Genomic DNA, 24,045 nt, shown 5'->3' with positions numbered 1-24,045 from the left:
CAGACGCCATTAAAGCAATGGTGGAAACGTAGTCCTCGGTTTTAAGACTAAATAAATGCTAATTATTTTGAAACAAGAGATAATTTTTTTATTTATTTTTTTCTTTTTATATTGAAGGTATAATGTTAAGTAACCTGAAATTTACCTTTAATAAAGTGCTCTATTTATAAAACTAAGTATTTGGCTTAACATTGTGTTGGTAACCCGCATTGTATGTAATTCTCCCCGAGATTTCTTATTGCTTTTTGGTCAATCTTCAATGTTTAACCAAACTCCTCCTACCATTATTTCGGAATTAATTTTCTTTTCATTATTTCGTAACAATGAATATTTCGCAAATTGAGTTTATTAAACAATGAGCTTAATCGTTACGACCCTTGTCAATTTTGTGGTTTCCAATTCAGGGAAAAGATAAGAAACCGTGGATCTTATTAACCCTATAGGGGTTGGAAAAACTGTCGATAAAATAAAGCCAAGTAGACAATAAGGACAAATTTAGTTTGCATTCGATTTCTAATTAGTTTACACTTGAGTGCATATTTTTAATGGCAATTATACTACAAGTACATAATTAAACATTTACGAGTTAGGGTAGATTTAAAACGGCTTAAAGTGAGCATTACATTCAGAAGTAAAAAAGGTAAACTGTATTTTCGAGAAATTAGATTTCTTATCGTCGCAAATTAAATTGTCAGCGTTTAAGCAAATCGGTTGAATAATACTTCGGTTATGGCCGCGGCCACTGTTCCTGACAAAAAGGTGAAAAGAAAGTAGAAAGGAACGCTGACGCTACTCAGGTCCAAATCAGTCGTGCTTTTCAACGGTCTCTTCCACTTCACTTGTTCAATTAAGTATTGCTTCTCAATATACATATAATTGAAAACTTGCGTTTCAAAAATTTGTTCCAGGCTGTAATAGAAACATTAATCAAGCGCTTTAATCGGTTTACTATAAGAAATTATACAGACCTCAGTTGGAGGTTCTCTTGCACTTGCGGTGAGTTTCTCAACCAAGAGGTGTTGAAAAAGAAGTGTTGGTAGTCAAAGCTAATATCTTGGTGCGAAAAGTAAAGGCCTCCGTTTTCTGCCAGGATCATTTTGCTCCCAGAATCAGATTTAAGAGATCCTCCCAAGAACCAAATCAGAAAGATGTCCGCTGCAATTAGAGATTTTTCCCCCAAAAGAATCGGAAGATATCCTTCAAGTGTGTACATATCCAGAACACTAGCGAAAATATTCTCCTGATCGAGTGCATCTAACCATTTCTTTACTACTGGATCCAGGGTTGCCTAAAGAATCGCAACAAAATAGTCAAGGGAATGGAGGATTTGACTCGGAAAAACCAATCTACCAAATATTTCAGATAGTCGAAATTTCCGCTTTCTTTAAACATTATTGGTGAAATTCCCGATTTGATCAAGTCCGAAAGGGTGTCGATGTAATTGTAGCTTTCCGTCGTGAACTCCGTCCGCAAGAAACAACCCAAGAAAAACAGAATGAAAGTCACTCCGATCAGCCACGACGAGGCGAGCAGACGACAAGTAATGTGGGGCAAGACGGTGGGAATTGCTACGGCACAAAGTTTTGTCTGATTAAAGCGGAGACATTTTTGTTATGAGTTGGCAATCTTTGCTAAATGGATTACTAACACGATACTCGCTCGCTGTACGATCTGTCATTCTTTTCAATCATTAGCGAACAATTAATTGCTTACGTTCGGCGCACAAGAGTGATGCGTACTCCCAGACATTTTCCAGGGTTTCTTTTGCCATGTTCTTGACAACTTTCTTGTTGGACAACGATTTGTATTTGTTGGTTACGATGGAGTGAATGACGAGCAAAAGTGACAGAAATAAAAGGGCTGACACCGTTAAAATCAACACCTATTTGAACCAAGAATGGAATTTAATGAATTCAGTACTAAGTGGAATGGTAATAAATTGAGCGAAATTTACTGGAGTGTCCACATTTAAGAAAGACAAAGAAGTTGACGTGACTTTCTTCGGGGCGGCGGACACGATAATAGTCTTGGCCGTGAGGAATATCGGAGCTGGACAAAAATTTTCCAGTCGGCCATCGAACAACGAGCGTTTCCTGGGAATCATGATAACATTTGCATTCTTAAACAAGAATAAGAATTATTAAAAATTCCTACATCTGAAAAGTTTGGTCTAATTTCTCTTTCACTTACATTTAAAAAATTAGGAGCCGTGATTAGTTTAGAAACATCAAATTGTTTCACTTTATATCCTTCGTAAATTAACCTAAAACCAAAGGTCATATTGAATTTCAAAATGTTATTAACATAAGTTAATAACTGTCCCTAAATTTAGTTAATATTAAAAATTATAAGAAAAGCGGGATTTTGTGGAAACTTTATCATGAACTAAAGGTATTATTTTGTGGTTTTTGATTACGGTTGAAATAGACAATTTATATTCCAAACCCGTTTTGATTAAACTAATGTTTAAAGAATAATAAACAAAAATTCCTCTATTAATTGTTAAAGATTTCGAATAATTCGCCATTTTCATACTTTTAAAACTATTCGAGTCGTATGAAGCGAGTTATGTTAAAAGTTTAAAACTCTCGAAATTTCGCGCCACCATTTGACCGAACTAGCGGGAACTGGTGTGTTAAATAAAATTAATTCTCGTTCAGCCCATCTACTCTAATCTAATGCAAAATAGTGTGAAAAATACTTCATGTTGAATGATCGCTTGAAATAATCCGCCATGATTTTGTACCAAGACGCGCCACTCTCGATATTCCACGATTCCTGTCAATAAACATTTATTTGCCTTCGGATGAAAGAATTCCATTCGAGACTCGCGAGTCGCGAGTGAATGTTGATAAACTCACCTCAACTGTCGTTATGTTTACGGAAGTCTCTTGGGCGTACCTATAAAAATAATTAATGTTCAAATCGACGAAAATATTATGATTTGAAAATACAAATCGTGCCTGTATTTAAAAAATAGATCATTTCCCAGAAATTTCATTTCGTTCTGCGCCATTTTCGGCTTCACTTAAACCTTAGCATAGCTTGTACAATCCGAAAGAGCAAGACAAAATGTAAAATCTTTTAAAGCTTCAATTGTCTAAAATTTTAAGCGATTTTAATGTAATAGAATTTTAAGAAAATTTAGTATTCTCCTTTCAGTGCCTGTTTGAAATCGTCTATTTCAAGTCTGGTGCGGTACATAGTTCGGGTAATGAGTGCTTCACTTAAACCTTAGCATAGCTTGTACAATCCGAAAGACCAAGACAAAATGTAAAATCTTTTAAAGCTTCAATTGTCTAAAATTTTAAGCGATTTTAATGTAATAGAATTTTAAGAAAATTTAGTATTCTCCTTTCAGTGCCTGTTTGAAATCGTCTATTTCAAGTCTGGTGCGGTACATAGTTCGGGTAATGAGTCAATAATAAGATTTTAACTACTCTTGTTGCTAACCACACACTCACGCTAGTGTTTCAGTTGCTAGGGTAATTGAAATGAAAATGATGAATAATTTATTTCAATCGTACTAACATATTGAGCAAACACTCCGTACAATCTGATATGTACTGTTTAAAACCCAAAAACAGTTTCGTAAAACAAAGATAAGGACATTGCCGTGTTTTGGCGTTTTGGCATTTTAACAATAATGAATAATTAATTTAAATTTTATAATCATATACAGTGTAATCAATATTTTTTCCTCTCCGAGTGATGATGACGTCACAGAGATGTATTACACTGGACGTTTCTGTGTGGGTGTCTGTCTGGAGGAGGGGTGCGTGTGTGTTTGTGTTTTTTACGGATAATTCAGCAAATATTTTCGAAATTACTGCAGTTTAAACATCGGTGTCCGATGCTCGCAGGCTCTTGAGATGTGAGTCGGTAATTTACCAAATACCGCGTAAATTACCGTTTTATATCTTACCGTAATTTTACAATGGTAATTTACCGGTAAATTACCAAACATTTTTATTACGCATTAAATGTTCATGTTACACTCAAATGATCAATCATTTCTGTGTTTACTTCCAAAATGACTCACCAGGCGCTATTCGCTAGTCAGTACTTACAAAGTTGCGCCAGAAATTAGTCTTTTAATAAATCTTTAATTAGAAATCAGATTAGAAAGGCCACGGCTGCCGTCTTCGTAGCAAAGGCCGCAAATACGTGTAAAGGAGTCAGATAGTGCTCACAATAAAACTTTGTTTTAAGTAATGCATTGTAAGCACAGGAAAATATAAATTTCCAAAAATTACCGACTGAACGGTAATTTTTGTTTTCCCAAAATTTCAATCGGTAATTTACCCGGTAAATTACCATTTTTAAAAATTACGGTAATTACACATCTCTACTCGCAGCGCTGCGCACGAAGCTGTTGCTGAACGTAGGTTCGCAAATAGTTTTTTTGGTTAAAAGTAGCAAATATACAGTAGGCTCGTGTCGATTGTGTTGGCTCTATTTTAAACTAAGTCAGAAATGCGCCGAGTAACATAATGAAGTTTTCAAAGTTAAATTAAAAAAGTATATTAACTTGTGTATTTAAAAATCGAGTTCACGAACGGAAATGATTTTAACATTGAAATTAATTGTCAAGAGACGTTTTTAAAATCATGACGTCATACTTTAGATTAATAAAAATAAAATGTCTTAGTGGACAAAGACTAGAAAAAGTAAATGATAAGAGAACAAAATGGAATGACCGAAGTCACATATATTAATTTTTTTCAGTTTAAAGACATGATTAAAAAACATCAAGTATTTCCAAAAAATACTTATCTTCGTTTTTTCACCAAAATTGCATTTGCATTGTTTTCGAAAGACAGATTATTTATTCCGTATTACTTTTTGGTATTAACAGTTTTCGAATGAAAAGTATTAGAATAAATATCCGAGTATGGATAGGGGTTATTTTTAAAGGTTTCTCTTTTCGAACTGTAAGAGAAAACGTTGTTTAAACCGACCAAATGCAACCGCAGGATGAAATTCTATCTTTCATCATGATTGACATTTTAAACGTCGGTTTCGGGAGCATTTATACGACCATGATTCGATTGGGTCCCATTTTTTGTGTCGATAATTTAAAATGTTTTATAAATCAATCATTAAAATTTGGATAAAAGATATAATTAAGAAAAAACCTTTGGTATATTATTTGTGTGTCTGAGAACTGTTTTAAAAGTTGTGATTGAATTAGTTTGGTATAACTTCGACTTGCTATTTATGAGGAAAACATTGTATAGCAAACGTATAGCACGAAACACGTAAATGGACACCGACAAATGTTGGCTGTGTATTTATTTCACTATTGGGCTTAGTTTCAAGTATTAAAACGTATTGTAGTTCAAATTCCAAGTTGGGAAACCAAAATAGACCTCTCCGAGCCGAGACGAATTTACTTTCAAAACACAGGTCCACCAGCCAGTGAGAAAAACCGGAAATACGTAGTTCAAATTGGCCGGATATTGCCAAGGTCCTTTGTAATGGTTTAATCGTTTAACAATCCCCTATGTATCCTCATTAATTCTAATGAGGACCTAATATCTAATATTAAAGCCGTCTTATTTCGCTTTGGTCCCATTGAACCGAATTCCTATTCGACAGAAGGTGGTTTTTTTTGGGGTCCCATTCGACCGAACGTAGCCAAAGGTGCGATTTTATTATAGTCCCATTGAACCGAAATTCTATTGAACTGGAAGAAGACATACTGTGTGGTTTTGCATTAAATATATTTCTAATTTCACAACTTATTATTGTTAAAATAAATGTGAGTTGAAAATGTAATACTGCACTTATTTTAACTACGCTATAATTACGGCGAACCTCACCTACCCTAGCCTAACCTAACCTAACCTAACCTAACCTAACCCAACCCAACCTTGTTTGGAGGTAAAAAGATTATTTATATGAGTACTAAAACAATTTATTAGCAATAATAGAAATATTTTGGAAAAGATGTCAGATAATTAATTGGAGAATATTTTGGAAAAGGTGGCAGCTAATTAATAGGAGAATATTTTGGAAAAGGTGGCAGCTAATTAATAGGAAAATCTTTTGGAAAAGGTGGCAGCTAATTAATAGGAGAATATTTTAGAAAAGGTGGTAGCTAATTAAAAGGAGAATATTTTGGAAAATTCGGCAGCTAAATAGTAGGAGAATGTTTTGGAAAAGGTTGCAGCTAATTAATAGGAGAATGTTTTGGAAAAGGTGGTAGCTAATTAATAGGAGAATATTTTGAAAAAGGTGGGAGCTAATTAATAGGAAAATCTTTTGGAAAAGGTGGCAGCTAATTAATAGGAGAATGTTTTGGAAAAGGTGGTAGCTATTTAAAGGTAGAATATTTTGGAAAAGGTGGTAGCTAATTAAAAGGAGCATATTTTGGAAAATGTGTCAACGTTTTATTGGAACCAAACCAAACCAAACCTAACCTAACCTAACCTAAGCTAAGCTAAGCTAAGCTAAGCTAACCTAACCTAACCTAACCTAACCTAAGCTAACCTAAGCTAACCTAAGCTAACCTAAGCTAACCTAACCTAACCTAACCTAACCTAACCTAAGCTAACCTAACCTAACCTAACCTAACCTAAGCTAAGCTAACCTAAGCTAAGCTAACCTAACCTAAGCTAACCTAAGCTAAGCTAAGCTAAGCTAAGCTAACCTAAGCTAAGGTAACCTAACCTAACCTAACCTAACCTAACCTAACCTAACCTAACCTAACCTAAGCTAAGCTAAGCTAAGCCAACCTAACCTAACCTAACCCACCCGAAACCAAAATATTAAAATTTTAATTTAAAATTTAAAGACATTGATGGAACTACCATTAAGACTGTACTTCATTTTAAGCACAATTTGTTTATTAATTCTATACAGGGTGATTCAGAGATGTATGCGTTCCTTGCAACAGTAGATTCCTTGCAAAATTTGGAGTCGAATTTTCCTGAGCGGTTTTGGTCTAAACCGAACCGTTACATAGTTAAAAGCCCTTAAACTCCGGGCCCATTTGGGCCCTAATACCCCCTTCAGACGGTTCGTAAAATCTTGGTCTAATAAGAAAGCTTGTTTAATACTCTTGTTACTTTTGAAAAAAAACAAACAAAGAGGTGGGAAAGCGATTTTGGTTAAACGAAATTCAGGTTTTCTGAAGAAACATGCGATATCTAACATGGCCCCTTCCTATCTTTCTCAAGCAAGCGTTTAGTTTTAAGGTGTCGTCTGAAGAGGGTATTAAACAAGAGGTGAAGAAAGAAGTTTAAAATGAGCTATTATCGGTGATTGCCAATTTGAAAAGTTCTTAATTTCAAATTCACATTTTTGCCTCCAAGCTTCCGCTAGAGCTTTCCACCCTCTTCAGACGAAGCATAAAAAGTACTTTCAATAAAATTTTTTTGGATATTTCTTTATTTCGATGTAACAAACGAACTAAATTGAAACAAAAGAATTAAATTGCAACAAAAGGTCTTCAACGACTTATGAGAGAAGTTGCTCAAAATGAGCATCATTGGCGTTGATGCATGCCTGAGCCCGACGTCTAAAAGACACTTGCACACTGTTTATCATTTCCGGATGTTCTCGAATGTTCGCCGCAGCATGTTGAATGCGCTCCCAAAGAACGTCTCTTGTTGGCACTGGTGAAAAGTAAACCATGGCTTTCATGGTTCCCTACAAGAAAAAATCCAGTGGATTTAAATCTGGAGACCGGGAAGGCCACAGCACTGGTCCAGCGCGTCCTATCCATCTTCCTGGGTATTGTTCGTTTAGAAATTCCCGAACCGCACGACTGTAGTGCGCGGGAGCACCATCCTGCAGGATCCACATGCGTGCACGGGTAGCCAAAGGGACGTCTTCCAATAGTAAAGGTAGATCTTGACGAAGAAATTCCAAATACGCTTCACCAGTTAAACGTGTGGAAGCATAAACGGACCAACAAGATGGTTGCCAACAAGTCCGGCCCAGACATTTATGGAAAACTGGTGCTGATGACTTCCTTCTCGAGTTAGATGCGGTTTTTCTGCAATCCAGTAGTGCAAATTGTGAAGGTTTATTATGCCTGTTCTGGAAAAATTCGCTTCGTCCATGGAAAGAATGCTTGACAGGAAGTTCGGATCGTTTGCGTCGCGTTGTAATAACCAACGGCTGAAATTAACTCGCTGTGGATAGTCATTTGGTAATAACTCCTGAACTCGCTGGTAATGATCTAATAACTCTCCAGACGCGGGATTGTGGTATACCCGTGAAATGAGCGATTTGCCGGGTGCTTTCCGTTGGGTCCTCAATGACGTAGTTCATTATCTCGTCTTCTTGGCGATCACGAACAATACCGCGATCCCTAACGCCTAGGCCACGATTAACCGCGCCAGTTTCCCGTAATCGTCGATCAACATTGAGGAACGTGCAAGGGTCTGGTGCTCGTCTCCTAGGAAATCGTTCAGCGTACCTTAGCGCAGCTTCGTTCGCGTTACCACGACATTCCCCTAACAACAAATGCATGTCCGCTTATTCGTTATTCGTAAAGTTATTAAACGCTCATTTTGCCATTGCACACTTTAATAAGTTCTATCTATTCAGAATAATTTATCGAGTACAAATAAATTTTCACTGCTTCAGCAGGGAAACTAAAGGCGTTTAAATACTTCAAAATAAGCCCAAAATGACTTTTGATAGGTATTTTGGTCTAATAGAAACCGGATTCACCAATTAGTAAACGAGACGTTGGTTTCGTTTACTAATTGGTGAAAATACAAATTTCCCATGGCGTAGATTACGGATTTTATTTGTACTCGATAAATTATTTTGAATAGATAGAACTTATTAAAGTCCGCAATGGCGAACCGAGCATTTAATAACTTTACGAATAACGAATACGCGGACATGCATTTGTTGTTAGGGGAATGTCGTGGTAACGCGAACGAAGCTGCGCTAAGGTACGCTGAACGATTTCCTAGGAGACGAGCACCAGACCCTCGCACGTTCCTCAATGTTGATCGACGATTACGGGAAACTGGCGCGATTAATCGTGGCCTAGGCGTTAGGGATCGCGGTATTGTTCGTGATCGCCAAGAAGACGAGATAATGAACTACGTCATTGAGGACCCAACGGTAAGCACCCGGCAAATCGCTCATTTCACGGGTATACCACAATCCCGCGTCTGGAGAGTTATTAGATCGAACGGACTAAGGCCTTATCATTACCAGCGAGTTCAGGATTTAACACCAAATGACTATCCACAGCGAGTTAATTTCAGCCGTTGGTTATTACAACGCGACGCAAACGGTCCGAACTTCCTGTCAAGCATTCTTTCCATGGATGAAGCGAATTTTTCCAGAACAGGCATAATAAACCTTCACAATTTGCACTACTGGACTGCAGAAAACCCTCATCTAACTCGAGAAGGAAGTCATCAGCACCAGTTTTCCATAAATGTCTGGGCCGGACTTGTTGGCAATCATCTTGTTGGTCCGTTTATGCTTCCACCACGTTTAACTGGTGAAGCGTATTTGGAATTTCTTCGTCAAGATCTACCTTTACTATTGGAAGACGTCCCTTTGGCTACCCGAGCACGCATTTGGATCCTGCAGGATGGTGCTCCCGCGCACTACAGTCGTGCGGTTCGGGAATTTCTAAACGAACAATACCCAGGAAGATGGATAGGACGCGCTGGACCAGTGCTGTGGCCTCCCCGTTCTCCAGATTTAAATCCACTGGATTTTTTCTTGTGGCGAACCATGAAAGCCATGGTTTACTTTTAACCAGTGCCAACAAGAGACGTTCTTTGGGAGCGCATTCAACATGCTGCGGCGAACATTCGAGAACATCCGGAAATGATAAACAGTGTGCAAGGGTCTTTTAGACGTCGGGCTCAGGCATGCATCAACGCTAATGGTGCTCATTTTGAGCAACTTCTTTCATAGTAGTTGAAGACCTTTTGTTGCAATTTAATTCTTTTGTTTCAATTTAATTCGTTTGTTACATCGAAATAAAGAAATATCCAAAAAAAATTTTGAAAATACTTTTTATGCTTCGTCTGAAGAGGGTGGAAAGCTCTAGCGGAAGCTTGGAGGCAAAAATGTGAATTTGAAATTAAGAACTTCTCAAATTGGCAATCACCGATAATAGCTCATTTTAAACTTCTTTCTTCACCTCTTGTTTAATACCCTCTTCAGACGACACGTTAAAACTAAACGCTTGCTTGAGAAAGATAGTAAGGGGCAATGTTAGATATCGCATGTTTCTTCAGAAAACCTGAATTTCGTTTAACCAAAATCGCTTTCCGACCTGTTTGTTTGTTTTTTTTTTCAAAAGTAACAAGAGTATTAAACAAGCTTTCTTATTAGACCAAGATTTGACGAACCGTCTGAAGGGGGTATTAGGGGCCAAATGGGCCCGGAGTTTAAGGGCTTGTAACTCTGTAACGGTTCGGTTTAGACCAAAACCGTTCAGGAAAATTCGACTCCAAATTTTGCAAGGAATCTACTGTTGCAAGGAACGCATACATCTCTGAATCACCCTGTATATCTCTTGCCTTGAAAGGAATGAAAGTGAGCGTTTTAATTAGTATCACGAAACATTTACTTTTAATATTATTAACATACCTTTCGGAGATTCGAACCAACAACCTATCGCTTCGCAGTCCAACATCGTATCCACTACACCACCGAATCGCTGACGGCTACAGTGTTTCAAGTTATATTCATGTATTTTTTAGGGGCATATTCGGACGATTGGGATTTCGGTCCATCGGGAATATAGCCATTGGGCTGGAAATCTAAAATCATTGCGGGATATTCGGTCGAATGGGATTTCGGTCCATTGGGAATTCGGTTGAAAGGAACGATACCCTTATTTCACCATCGATAGGCCATTCCAACCAACAGGCATTAAGAAGAAACAATTAGAGAGCTGCAAAACGAAAATATTAACCTCCAACTCCTTCCAACTCCAAGGCAATACACAACAATGACTCCAATTCCTCCCAATGCCATAATCAAAAGTTTCAACTCCGCAGAACTCCACCCAGCGAAATGTAAAACTCCTCCCAACTCCTTCCATGAAAGTTAAAATTTCTTAAACTCCTCCCAACTCCTTCCATGAAAATTTAAATTTCTTAAACTCCTCCCAACTCCTTCCATGAAAAGTAAAATTTCTTAAACTCCTAACTTCGTCCATTAAAACCTTTCTAGTTTCTAATTGGAAAAATAGAAAGTTTAAGTAGAAAGTGTAGCTCATTGGTTTTCTTTCAAATTTGGCCTAAGATTGATACAACGGGTGCTTATAAATTATGATTTTCAAGTAAGGAATAATATTTATACATAAAATTCTTCTATATAGACATTAAAACTTAAGATTTGGGGGAAAAAGGCGCTACGCGTTGATGTTGAGTCATATTTTACGCTTAGTTTCTTAAATTAGCTATTTAATTAAAATCGGACTGATTCGCTTCGCAAATGCCATTTTGAAGGCCAAGGCCACGAACTTCACGAATCAAGAAATACTAACACTAGAGTCCATTCTGTTATTAGTTGTGCCTGCCAATATGCCTACTAACTTACTTTAATATGCCTCATAGCTAGAAAGGAGACTCTTGTCAATGGGTTTAAGAGAAAAGGAAAGCGCCCGTGGCTACATTGTGTGAGAGACTCACTGAGGGGACGTGTCACGTGGGGTTACGAGTGAAAAAAGAATTTCGTACGAAGCTTCTGATCCACTTATGACGCTTTTAAATTGGAGTCCTACCACTTACCACACTTAAGTTTACCAACTCCGTAGATTTCCATGTTTTAAGATAATTTTCCATTGCCACCCAACTCCGCAATTATAATTATCATTATTCCCATTGCCTCCCAACTCCGCACACGAAAACATCCACTGCCACCCAACTCCAATTTTATCTTAGAAAAACATTTCCAACTCCTGGAGTTCCCATCGCTTAAACGCGGAACCCAGCGGGTTTCGGAGTTCTTCCACGGAGTTGCAGCTCTCTAGAAACAATCGGATTATTATGAGGCAACTATACGTTAAAAAAGGCCAATATTGGTCGCGCTGATACTTCCTAATAAAACAGTTTATCCATGCTAAATATCGCAGATTTGGGTAGTTTTTAAATTTTAAAATTAAACATACTTAAAATTAATTCTTCTTAATAAAAAAATTGATCCTAGATTAAAGTGTAAAGTTTCATTTAAGACCGTTCCCAAAACTAACCAACGTATAGTTTTTCTAAATCACGAGTAACCGATTTGTTTTTTTCGAAACAGTTAATGCAATACAAAAAAAACTACATCCAAACAAAAAACCCTCCTTATACATTAAGAGCAGGGCCGGAAATAAGCACAGGACACTGGACATTGTCCAATAAAATTTTGAAATGTCCCATAATTTTTTTAAAAACTAAGGGGTCACTGGACATTTTGACCTATAAATTTTCCGAAGATTTAATACCTGGACTATGGAGAAGCGACACCATTTTCACACACTCCAGTGGACAATGTCCTATAAATTTTCCAGTCAAACAGGGGGTCACTGGACACATGTCCTATAACAGATTTTTCTTATTTCCGGCCCTGATTAAGAGCAGTATGAAGTCTTATCTAAGAGAGCTACCGCTCTCTCAGAATAAGACCAGTCTGCATAGTGAAACATCCAAAACTGCTTCTGCATGATTTTAAAATTCAAATTAGGTTCTCTGATTTTATGGATAATTTGAAATAAGGACTTCCAACCAATCACATAACGCCCGCCCTTTTTAATTTTACACGGAATTTTAATTACGGTAAAATTTAAGAAACGGCACCAAAACCCCTGTCCCTGTCCCTGTCCCTGTCCCGGACGCGTCCGCGAAACGAATGCTTACGATAAGAGAGGGAAACCGGTCGCGTCCGCGAAACGTACGCTTACGATGAGAGAGAGAGATCGCTAGCGTTCGCGGTGGCGATACGAAGCTCCGCGTAGAGAGAGAACTGCCTGCCTGGTATGTTAGTGAGAGGGGGAAGAGGGAGAGGGGGCATCCCGCTCGGAGAGAGAGAGGAAAGAAAGGTAGTTTAAATCTCGCGGGCTTTTTTGAGTGAAGGGAAACAAGATGATAATTTTCGTGCACTACTGCACTTTGTGCGCGTGATACATCAGAGATTATGCTGGATGGTTAGGTTAGGTTTCGTAAAATAGAGGGGACGCTTTACGGTCATAGTGATTTCTGGTTTAGGGGATCCAGGATTTTGTTTAAATACATTATTTGATTCGTATGGTTTTTAAAAATTATACTTTAGTGGGGTGACCAATTTAGTTTCATTAATATTATTTGAAATGTGACGTTATTAGAAATTAAAGGGATACACGATTGTGTTTCAGAAATGTTTTTAGTTGTACGATTTATTGGAAATCAACTATACGGGGGGGGGGTCACGTGAGCCGTGTAAAATTACTATTAAGGCCCAGCCCTTGGGCCATCTTGTTGTTAACAAAATTCTCGTTGCACGCTCCATGTCTGGCGCCACGATTGTGACGTCGCACGCAATTTTTTTGCAATGTCGTGATAAATTTCATTCGATACGGAACGTGCCACGAGAATTTTGTAAACAAAAAGGCAGGGCGTCACGCGATTGGTCGAAAGTCCTTATTTAAAATTATCCTTAAAATCTGAACCTAATTTGAATTTTAAAATCATTTAGGAAATATTTCCTGAATGTTTCACAATGCAGACTGGTCTTATAATTAGTAGAAGAATCGATAAAAAAAAGCATTTTATTTTCCACTTCACCCTCCCTTTAAGGAGAAATTTTACTTTTATGGCCACCATTTCTTAAGATAGCAGTGGTTTTATTTTCCTTAAGAAATGAAAGACGTTGATTCTAAGCGCAACAACGAAGATTTTAACACAATTCATCAATTGGAGTAACTTTATTTGAAAACAAAGTAAGAAACACTCGCGTATTGTTGAAATAAAATGATAGCAATGAAATTGTAACGATTACTCAAATGGAAAACAGACATAACAGTAGATTAAAATGAATTAAATGAGGGGATTCAAATTAACTTTAACCACCTCGTAAACATAAGGTGGTTCTTTCATTCTAACGTAATAACATCCAAGATAATTCCCCGAATTTTCCAATTTTGTTAAAATAATGGAACACGGTTTGTTGATAAACCGAACGTCCTGGTCAACAGCGTCATTGTTGTGAAAACCAAACTCATTCTTCAGGTGATCAATTGGTTCTACCCATTTTAAACTTAATTCCCGCCTCGATGCTTCAGAATCTGGGCCATAAATAGCTTCGTTAGCTGGAAGAGGCATTGCAGCTTCGCTTTCCAATTTGACACAATTTAAGTGAAACTCTGAACTAAAATTATCATTCGATAAAGGTTCGGGTTCTTTCTTCATTTCCTCAGACGTTATGGTTGGACATATGGTATTAAATTTACGCTTAGATGGGCAAGTATTCAAAGAAAGCCCTTGGTTGAAGTTACAACCGATACGTTGTGAACGGGTACAATTGGAGTCTCTCGCGTTTCTGGGTTCATCGGGATCTGATTCAGAATGTATTTCGACTTCTTCTGACTGATTACTTTCATTACGGGAATCGTGGTTTATATTTGGCACACTTCGTTCTGGTTGCGAACTTCCTCGTTTGTTGTCTGATTTGAGTTTAAATGGGAACAGCAAGTCTGCAACATCAGTTGATCTACTTTCTGACTGATCTTGGTTTGAATCTGACAAATTCGATTCCATGTTTCGCTGATTGGTTTTACAAGCGTGGTCTTTCGTGGAAATATGTTCATCCTTGCTTCTTCGACAAATATTTTCGTGGGAAATTAATGAATCGCGACGATTGAAAACTTTTACACAAAATCGGCATTTCCGAATAAACTTTGATTGAGAGTACTTGTTCTTCAGTTTCGACGCGACAGATTTCTTAATCTTTCGATTAGTTCCAGATTTTGATGAATGACGTCTAGCAAGGTGAACTCTTAAATACTGCTTCAATTTGGCTGCAAAATCACAAAAAGTACACTTGAACGGACGCTCGTCTCTGTGAGTCACGACATGTCTCTTTAAATTCTCTGGCATTTTTCCACGATATTCACAAATATGGCATTTGAATGGACGCTCATCACTGGGACTGGGGAGATGTTTCATTAAATTCTTCCGCGATCGGGCACGAAACTCGCAAATATCGCATTTCAAAGTACGCTCATCACTGTGAGTCGTGGCATGTTTCTTTAAATCCTCCCACTTCCGAGCACGATATTCGCAAATATCGCATTTCAAAGTACGCTCATCGCTGTGAGTCGCGACATGTATCCTTAAAGCTTCTGGCCTTCGGCCACGATATACACAAATATCGCACTTAAATTTACGCTCATCACTGTGGGTCAAAACATGTTTCTTTAAATCGCCTGGCCTTCTGGCACGATAATCACAAATATCGCATTTGAATGGACGCTCATCACTGTGAGTAGCGACATGCTGCTTTAAACCTTTGCGTGTTCGGGCGCAGTAATCGCAAATATCGCATTTGAATGGACGCTCATCGCTGTGAGTCGCGACATGTCTCCTTAAATCTTCTGGCCTTCGGCCACGATATTCACAAATATCGCAATTAAATTTACGCTCATCACTGTGGGTCAAAACATGTTTCTTTAAATCGCCTGGCCTTCTGGCACGATAATCACAAATATCGCATTTGAATGGACGCTCATCACTGTGAGTAGCGACATGCAGCTTTAAACCTTTGCGTGTTCGGGCGCAGTAATCGCAAATATCGCATTTGAATGGACGCTCATCGCTGTGAGCCGCGACATGCTGGTTTAAACTACTGCGTGTTCGGGTGCGGTAATCGCAAATATCGCATTTGAATGGACGCTCATCACTGTGAGTAGCGACATGCTGCTTTAAAGTCTGGCTTGTTCGGGCGCGGTGATCGCAAAAATCGCATTTGAATGGACGCTCATCACTGTGAGTAGCGACATGCTGCTTTAAATTCCCGCGAGTTCGGGTGCGGTAATCGCAAAAATCGCATTTGAATGGACGCTCATCACTGTGAGTAGCGACATGCTGCTTTAAATTCCCGCGAGTTCGGGAACGAAATTCACAAATATCGCATTTGAATGGAAGCTTTCTCTCTTTAGAATTTTCCTTAAGTAGATGTTGCATTTAAATGGTTCAAAGGTAAGGTGCCTTATTTTTTAGTCATATCTGTTGGAAATATATCATGGTACTTGTAACACTTGCAATTTTTTTATGATTCGTGTTTAAATAAATGCACATTCAAATATCTTTTTTGTCGAAATCTCGATAGTATTGTGAGTTTTTCGTCAAGTCAGTTTTTTTCGTCCCATATTAATTGAACTGTTTATACTGAGCGAGATTGTCATTCAAGCTGAAATAATAATTTTCTTTAAGCTGATAGATTTCAAGACTTGTAAGAGGTAATAACTCTGGTTTTGTTCTTGCTATTTTATTTAGTTTTAAATTTAATTTTTATCTTGATGCCAGAAGTGAAAACATACATCAGGCAAACATCCGCCACTCACCAATGGATTTTCTCTGATGGTTGTTCCGTTTTCTAATATAAAAGGTTCAAACCAGGGTAGGAAATAAGACAAGTTTACAAGTCCAAAACCAGTTTATTAATTGCTCGGACCAGTTTATTTATTCCTAAACTTGGGGTCAGTGGTCCCAGGGACCACTTTATTAATTATGGTTTTTGGAAAAAATAGACGGTGGGACCAGTTTATAAATTCGGGGTTCCTTATTAGAATTATTCTAACTCAACACATTTTCTACCAATTCTACTCCTAGACAGTTAGTACTCCTTGGCTACAACTTCCCTACAAACGTTTTGTGGTCTATTTAAGAAAATTCCGTCAGGGATTTTCTATTTTTACACAATCCGAAATCCTAATGTTAAACTCTATGGAGCTTATAATTTTCAGCTTCTTTACTTTTTTGTCATTACGTGCTTTTTATTCTCACCATTTTAGAAATTTAATTTATAGTCGGACCGGTAAAATAATAATTAATGCGAGGGTCACTGGTCCCAAGGACCAGTTTAATAATTCCAACATGAGGGGTCGCTGGTCCCGAGGACCACTTGCAAAATTCACCTTATTTCCAACCCTGGTTCAAACTAGGGCATCATCAAGTAAACTTTTAATCTGACATTTAAAGGCGGGTATTTTGATTCAAAATAAGAGAAGTTAGTGGCTTGTATAAACCCTTTCATCTCAAAGATTATTTCACTTAAGTGATAGGTTTTTCATCGCGTGTAATTAAAAAGTTAGAAAATGTAAATGGCTGTTAGTTTTAGATTCATCAAAATTTTACACGATGATGCCCTAGTTTGAACCTCTTAAAGTATATTAGAAAAGAACCAACCATAGGAGGAAATCCACTGGAGAATGGCGGATATTTGCCTGAAGCATGTATTCACTTCAGGCATCATGTTTAAATTAAATAAAATAGCCCCTACAGTTTGAACTTCATGTTGCCAGAAGTTTAGGACTAAAGCTGACCGAACACGTATCAATTTTCGCTAAAATTGACGGTTTTTTTCGTTGATTTTAGTTGATATCAACTAAATTGAGGATCTGGCCATCTCAACAACAGCATCAATATCGATAAGGTTGAGGACTGTGTTTTCACGCTTCTTATCAACGTCAACTACCAATGTGATTGACATTGGCCAAAATGGTTGATACGTGTTCGGTCAGCTTAAGAAGTCATTAACTTTTGATGTTGCCCAAGAAAAGCCATTTTAAATTAAAATAAACAAAACGATATGAAGACTGGGAGTTAATATACAGTGTGGAGATCAGACCACCAACCCCTTCCTTTGTGGACAACCCCCCAACACTGTCAACGGATGACGGATGACGGATGACGTCACTATACTAATTATAGACCTCAAATACAGGATGTAAATAAAATTACGTTTTGACCTTCAGGAAGGTGTTGGTCTGACCTCGTCCACACTGTTTGGGCTTCACCTTAATTGCCGTGATGCAAAAATAATTAAATCATACAACAGTTGTCTTTCCTGTACACATAGTTTACACGCAAGGAGGATTCATACGATTTGCACAAGGAGACCAGGCAACTTTAGAGCTGAAAATAGCAGACGATTTTACGCTCTAAGTCGCGTGGTGACACCCCAGTCTCCTCGTGTTAATGGTAGGACTAGGAACGTTCCATAAATCCATACCTGTAAACTATGTAGGTAAGATTTTACTTTACCTACCTAACCCAACCAACACTTGATTCTGACTAATTAGGCCACGGGGAGTTCGGAAAAAATAGTGAAAAAATTCTTAACCCGCCGCAAGTTGGTCAAAAAAATTTTTGAAAATTTGAAAATTGCATGTACTTACCGCCATTAAGACCGCTACGCGCCTAAACGCATTCTGCCCTCGATCTTGAAAAACTACCCGGGGGGGGGGTAAATATAATAATAAGGACTCGCGACGGAAATCAAGGAGCACATACTGCGGAAATATAGCTATGAAATTTTAAACACCCACTGAAACATTTAGAATTCTCATACCAGGATAGAAAAATATTTGAAGCGAGCTCCAATTTTAAAAATAAACAACGATATTTTGCTAAATTGCGTAGATTATTTCGGAAGTAAATAAAGATAAACAATAATATTTTGGAAAAGGTGTAACATTATTTGGGAAGTAAATGAAGATAAACCACAATATTTTGGAAAAGGCGTAACATTATTTGGGAAATAAATGAAGATAAACAACAATATTTTGGAAAAGGCGTAACATTATTTGGGAAATAAATGAAGATAAACAACAATATTTTGGAAAAGGCGTAACATTATTTGGGAAGTAAATGAAGATAAACCACAATATTTTGGAAAAGGCGTAACATTATTTGGGATGATAAACAACATATTTTGGAAAGGCGGTCACTTATTTGGAAAATTATATAATATTTGCTTAAAATGTGGCACTTAGCGTTACCCGAGAAACACCACATGGAGGTGGCCACACGTCGTTTCTCATGGGGAGTTTTGTTTAGGCAGGTCCCCTTGCCTACTGCCGTATATATTTACTGAAATTCCACCAAATCTCGTGAAAATCGGTAAATAATAAATTAATTAAGATGACTCAATTCGAGAACCTAAATATCTAGTAGCCCCATCCAAATATTTTATAAGTCCTGAATGAATATCATATGAATAATATCTACCCTGATTTTCCGGTTTTTTCATGTAAATGAAAAGATCTGCAACCTTACGTTCGTCCTGCCTTGAACAATCTTTCCAACGAATGATTCGCCAAAAATTGTATTCCGATATTCCATTCAATATGCAGAATGCTACAACTTGCATTCTTTTTACGTATGTGCATTTTACTGGAGTGGCCGAGTGGACGCTCCATGAGCAGCCTAAGTTTGGGTTGGTGCGTAATATAGTGCTGCCATCTGTGTACTAAAATTTGTACTAAAATATTTCAAAGTTTCTTTGAATATTTTTAAATTATTTTCACCATAGAAGGCGCTATAGTCGTACGCACCAACCTTAACATGTAGCGCCTCTGGTGGATTCTGTGCTACACATCGGTACAACATACGCGTGTTGTAGGCATTGTATCGGCCACTCCAGTAACACCTTTCTTTCTCTATGGTGCATTCGTCAAAAAAAGCACACACAATATGTTCAGGAACGCTGCTAAAATCAGATACATCCTTTCCATTTAGCAACCTTCGCATCGCTGCAACGCGATTGCTTTTGAAAGCCATAATTATCAACTTTATCTCAAATAATTTTTATTTTTACAAACCGTTAATCCTTTTCAATAAATGGTTTGAAAAAAAAAGATCTAAATCTACCTTTTATTGTGGGCAGAAGCAGGTTCGGTTAGGTTTTTGGTTCGGATAGCTTAGGATTTCACTTCACGTGGAGAAAATGAATTTTTGTTCTAGATTTAAAACATCCAAACCCACCGCCGGCACAATGGTTGTCATGGTAACGTGGCAACCTTCTTCTTTGCCATGGCAACGGTTCGCGCATGCGCGAACCGTTTTTAAGTAACAGGTGACCTTTTAAGACAATTCTTTATTACTCATCAGACGCGTTTGAGCGAGCTAAGCGAGAGGTTTAATAAAACTCAATTTTGTGGCATTATTTTGTTGGGAAGAGATATTTTTGTTGGGAAGAGATATTTTTGGTGGGAAGAGACATTTCTGGTGGGAAGAAACACATTTTTGGTGGGAAGCATTTGGTTTTGTGGCTGGCCTATTTTCAAAAATGGAAAATCCAACTTTTGAAAACCCTAATTTTGAAACTGCGGAACAGTTTTTCCACAGTATTTCGTTAAAAAATTGGGGTGGATTTTTTCCATGTATGAACGAAGAGTTAAGGGCCAAATCTGAAAGGGACGCTAAAACTCTGGTGATTTCATTGGACTTGGTTCCAAGCGTTACTTCTTTCAATGAAAGAAAGATCGCTTGTACTTGCGGAAATAAATCCGACGATGGAATTATCGATGGATTTCTTGTGGGGGTGTTTAACAACCAAAGTCGGTTTGGATACGTAATCCGATGTTCCACTGGGCAATCTCGAGCCAACAAGCGAAAGGCTTTAAGGGCATTGAAGAAAAAGGTTCCCGATCATTTGGTTTCCGAGTGTGTGAAGGCTTTCGTCCCCTCCAAAAACACATGGTTTTATAATCAAAATTTGTCGGTTACCGACAATCTTTTCCTCGTTTTCCTTTGGGTTTGTAAAATGAGCGTCACTGACGCTACAACCCATAGTGAATGTTCCTCACGAACAGTTGTGGATTATTTTTCCATGTGTCGTGAGGTAACGGAGATTGTCATTTCTAATAGGGCCGACAAAGTTCAGATTGGAGGACCAGGACTGTTTGTGGAGGTGGACGAAACCTACCTTCATACTCGCAAATACAACCGAGGGGCGGAGTTAGCCGGGGAAACCATTTGTATCTTTGGAATTTATTGCCGGGATACAAAAGATGGTCTATTTTTGAAAGTGAAAAATAAGTCCCGTGCTGTTCTGTGGACGCAAATGGCAAAATATATAGCCCCTGGGTCCATCATCGTGTCTGACGGAGCCCCTATGTACATGAATTGTACGTTAATGGGCTTTCGGGAGCACCTTACCGTGCTTCATAAGTACGAGTTTGTCAACTCGGAAGATTCTCGCGCCCATACGAACAACATCGAGAACCGAAATAGACACGTGAAGGATGCCATTAAGTCCCACAGAACAGACAGGTCATTAAGTAGCTATATGGCTTCTTATTGGTACCGATGCCTATTTTTCAAGGACCAGGATGGAAACTGGCTTCCTCCTGGAACCAATTTTGCTCGGTTCTTGGAAGACGTAAAGGCTTGCTACCCTGGACCGGGCAAAAAAGGCCTTGAATTAATTGAAATCGGGGTCTCGGAGGAAGAGCTGGCTACTCTCGATCCCGAGACAGAACCAGCATTTTTAATTGCTGGCCAAAACGAAGAAAACACTGCCGAATTCACTGACGAATAAGGCAACGTTTTCTTAGTTTTTGGCAGTAGGCAAGGGGCCTGCCTTATCAAAACTCCCCGGTTGGATTATAGCGGCAGTAGGCAAGGGGCCTGCCTTATAAAAACTCCCGGTTGGATTATAGCGGCAGTAGGCAAGGGGCCTGCCTTATCAAAACTCCCGGTTGGATTATAGCGGCAGTAGGCAAGGGGCCTGCCTTATCAAAACTCCCGGTTGGATTGTAGCGGCAGTAGGCAAGGGGGCCTGCCTTATCAAAACTCCTCATGAGAAACGACGTGTGGCCACCTCCAAGTGGTGTTTCTCGGGTAACGCTAAGTGCCACACTTTACTGCATAGCCATCGGTATAAACAGTTTTGCAGTTAGTAGTGTATAATTTTTAACATACACTTTCTTCCAACATATTGAAGCCTTTTTAAAATATTGTTGATCACCACCATTTGCTTCCCAATAATTGGCCGCCTTTTCAAAAATATTGCTAATTATCTTCATTTACTTAACAAACAATATTATGCCTTTTCCAAAATATTGTGCTTTACCTTCATTTACTTCCCAAATAATGTTACGCCTTTTCCAAAATATTATTGTTTATCTTCATTTACTTCCCAAATAATGTTACGCCTTTTCCAAAATATTATTGTTTATCTTCATTTACTTCCCAAATAATATTACGCCTTTTCCAAAATATTGCGGTTTATCTTCATTTACTTCCCAAATAATGTTACGTCTTTTCCAAAATATCATTCTATGCCTTCATTTATTTCCCAAAAAATATTATGCCTTTTCCAAAATATTGTGGTTTATCTTCATTTATTTCCCAAATAATGTTACGCCTTTTCCAAAATATTGTGGTTTATCTTCATTTACTTCCCAAATAATGTTACACCTTTTCCAAAATATTATTGTTTATCTTTATTTACTTCCCAAATAATGTTACACCTTTTCCAAAATATTATTGTTTATCTTTATTTACTTCCGAAATAATCTACGCAATTTAGCAAAATATCGTTGTTTATTTTTAAAATTGGAGCTCGCTTCAAATATTTTTCTATCCTGGTATGAGAATTCTAAATGTTTCAGTGGGTGTTTAAAATTTCATAGCTATATTTCCGCAGTATGTGCTCCTTGATTTCCGTCGCGAGTCCTTATTATTACCCCCCCGGGTAGTTTTTCAAGATCGAGGGCAGAATGCGTTTAGGCGCGTAGCGGTCTTAATGGCGGTAAGTACTTGCAATTTTCAAATTTTCAAAAATTTTTTTGACCAACTTGCGGCGGGTTTAGAATTTTTTCACTATTTTTTTCGAACTCCCCGTGGCCTAATTAGTCAGAATCAAGTGTTGGTTGGGTTAGGTAGGTAAAGTAAAATCCTACCACTATGTATAAGATTTGCAAACTGCAGGGTCCGATAAATTTAGTTAAGAAGTCAGACAAAGAAACAAGGCCATTAATCTAGGGGAATTTGATGAATATTTAGATTATAATATTCAAAAAATCAAAATTACCTTGAATTACAAGCTCTAAGATTTTTTTTTTTTTTTTTTTTCCACCTACCAACACTAGTGCTTAGCCGTTAGGCCTTGAGCACCAGGAAGAATTGAGCGGGAGACCCTACGCGGCCCAGCACTGACGGGGGCCGCTAGGTCGTATGTGTATAAGCAGGGAAGGAAATGAGGTTTACTTGGGAGGTGACGGAAGGTGGAATTGGGGTAAGTCACCTCCGGCGGACACGGGACAGTCGGCACCTATAGGGTAGGATCGCCGACATGTGTCGTATTCCCTCAAACTCTGCCGCCCAGAAGCTTGGCTTACAGGAGTGCGCCACACTCCCGGCGGCTCTAAGATTAGATAACGTATGCATCCAACATCGCAACACAAAAACAAAGTGGTTTTTCAGAGCAGAGTGCGAAGCAGACAACGCCCTACTCTCTACCGTAAAAATTAGGGCTGTGCGAATAGTACTTTTTAAGGTATTCGTCGAATGCCAAATAGCAGTGTTTTTGGGAGCCATCTCTCGGCTCGGAATAGGAAAATGACCAAATAATTTGACCAAATAGTGTGAAGTTCAAAAATTCGACCAAATTTAAATTTCTATAAAACTATTCTACCAAATTTCAAATTTATAAATAATGGGACACGGAAAGGTACTATTGAACATCTGAAAACTTATTTTTGAACGAATCAAATGTTATATTTATATCAAAATTAGGTTAGTTGTCAATATATCCCTACTCGTTTTGCAATGTATGACCTCTTCCATGATACTATATTTTTTAATAGGTATACTGTAGTGACATATTATTAAGAAGTTCAATATAGTTAGCTCCGCAGCGAAAAGTTGATAATAACCATTACCCTTTAAAACCTTTAATGGTTTATCCTTGTCTATGAACTTCTAAAGACTGAGTGTCTGAATCCAGCTATAGCCTCCTAGATCACGCGACTCGGTGAACGCGGCTAATACTTAACAGTAGCCACGTCAGAATTTTAAGGCTGTGTCGGCCGAGTCGCGTCATCTATGAGGCCACGGTCCAGCGGACACTATC

At 38.1% G+C, this 24,045-nt stretch overlaps 2 protein-coding genes across 9 annotated transcripts; both read right to left on the bottom strand.

Annotated features, from left to right (window-relative positions):
- Nucleotides 1–505: 505 nt before the first annotated feature.
- On the bottom strand, nucleotides 506–23,379 carry LOC149602850 (uncharacterized). 4 transcript variants are annotated; one of them, XM_089860441.1, is made up of 10 exons: nucleotides 23,346–23,379; nucleotides 23,005–23,027; nucleotides 2,862–2,901; nucleotides 2,702–2,778; nucleotides 2,191–2,263; nucleotides 1,955–2,119; nucleotides 1,714–1,882; nucleotides 1,351–1,568; nucleotides 969–1,288; nucleotides 506–909 (listed from the first exon to the last, which is right to left on the bottom strand). In XM_089860441.1, the coding sequence occupies exons 1-10, from the start codon at nucleotides 23,358–23,360 to the stop codon at nucleotides 699–701; spliced, it is 1,311 nt and encodes a 436-aa protein (XP_089716567.1). In that variant the 5' UTR covers nucleotides 23,361–23,379; the 3' UTR covers nucleotides 506–698. The 4 variants fall into 4 exon arrangements, with proteins under 4 accessions (XP_089716567.1, XP_089716566.1, XP_089716568.1 ...); XM_089860440.1 differs by lacking the exons at nucleotides 23,005–23,027; nucleotides 23,346–23,379 and adding an exon at nucleotides 2,964–5,969; XM_089860442.1 differs by lacking the exons at nucleotides 2,191–2,263; nucleotides 23,005–23,027; nucleotides 23,346–23,379 and adding an exon at nucleotides 2,964–5,966 and having other exon boundaries at nucleotides 1,955–2,093.
- LOC149602851 (uncharacterized) lies at nucleotides 13,870–18,160 on the bottom strand. 5 transcript variants are annotated; one of them, XM_089860438.1, is made up of 3 exons: nucleotides 17,981–18,160; nucleotides 16,258–16,371; nucleotides 13,870–16,187 (listed from the first exon to the last, which is right to left on the bottom strand). In XM_089860438.1, the coding sequence occupies exon 3, from the start codon at nucleotides 16,143–16,145 to the stop codon at nucleotides 14,001–14,003; it is 2,145 nt and encodes a 714-aa protein (XP_089716564.1). In that variant the 5' UTR covers nucleotides 16,146–16,187; nucleotides 16,258–16,371; nucleotides 17,981–18,160; the 3' UTR covers nucleotides 13,870–14,000. The 5 variants fall into 5 exon arrangements, with proteins under 5 accessions (XP_089716564.1, XP_089716565.1, XP_089716562.1 ...); XM_089860439.1 differs by having other exon boundaries at nucleotides 18,017–18,157; XM_089860436.1 differs by having other exon boundaries at nucleotides 13,870–16,371; nucleotides 17,933–18,159.
- Nucleotides 23,380–24,045: the final 666 nt, after the last annotated feature.

The sequence above is a fragment of the Phalangium opilio genome, unplaced genomic scaffold, assembly GCF_054372755.1.
Source record: "Phalangium opilio isolate 3A_F unplaced genomic scaffold, DU_Popi_V2 ptg000352l_1, whole genome shotgun sequence".
In the NCBI taxonomy this organism is placed as follows: Eukaryota; Metazoa; Arthropoda; class Arachnida; order Opiliones; family Phalangiidae; genus Phalangium; species Phalangium opilio.
Note: the sequence above shows the minus strand (reverse complement) of the source record. Positions and strands in the feature narration are given on the sequence as shown.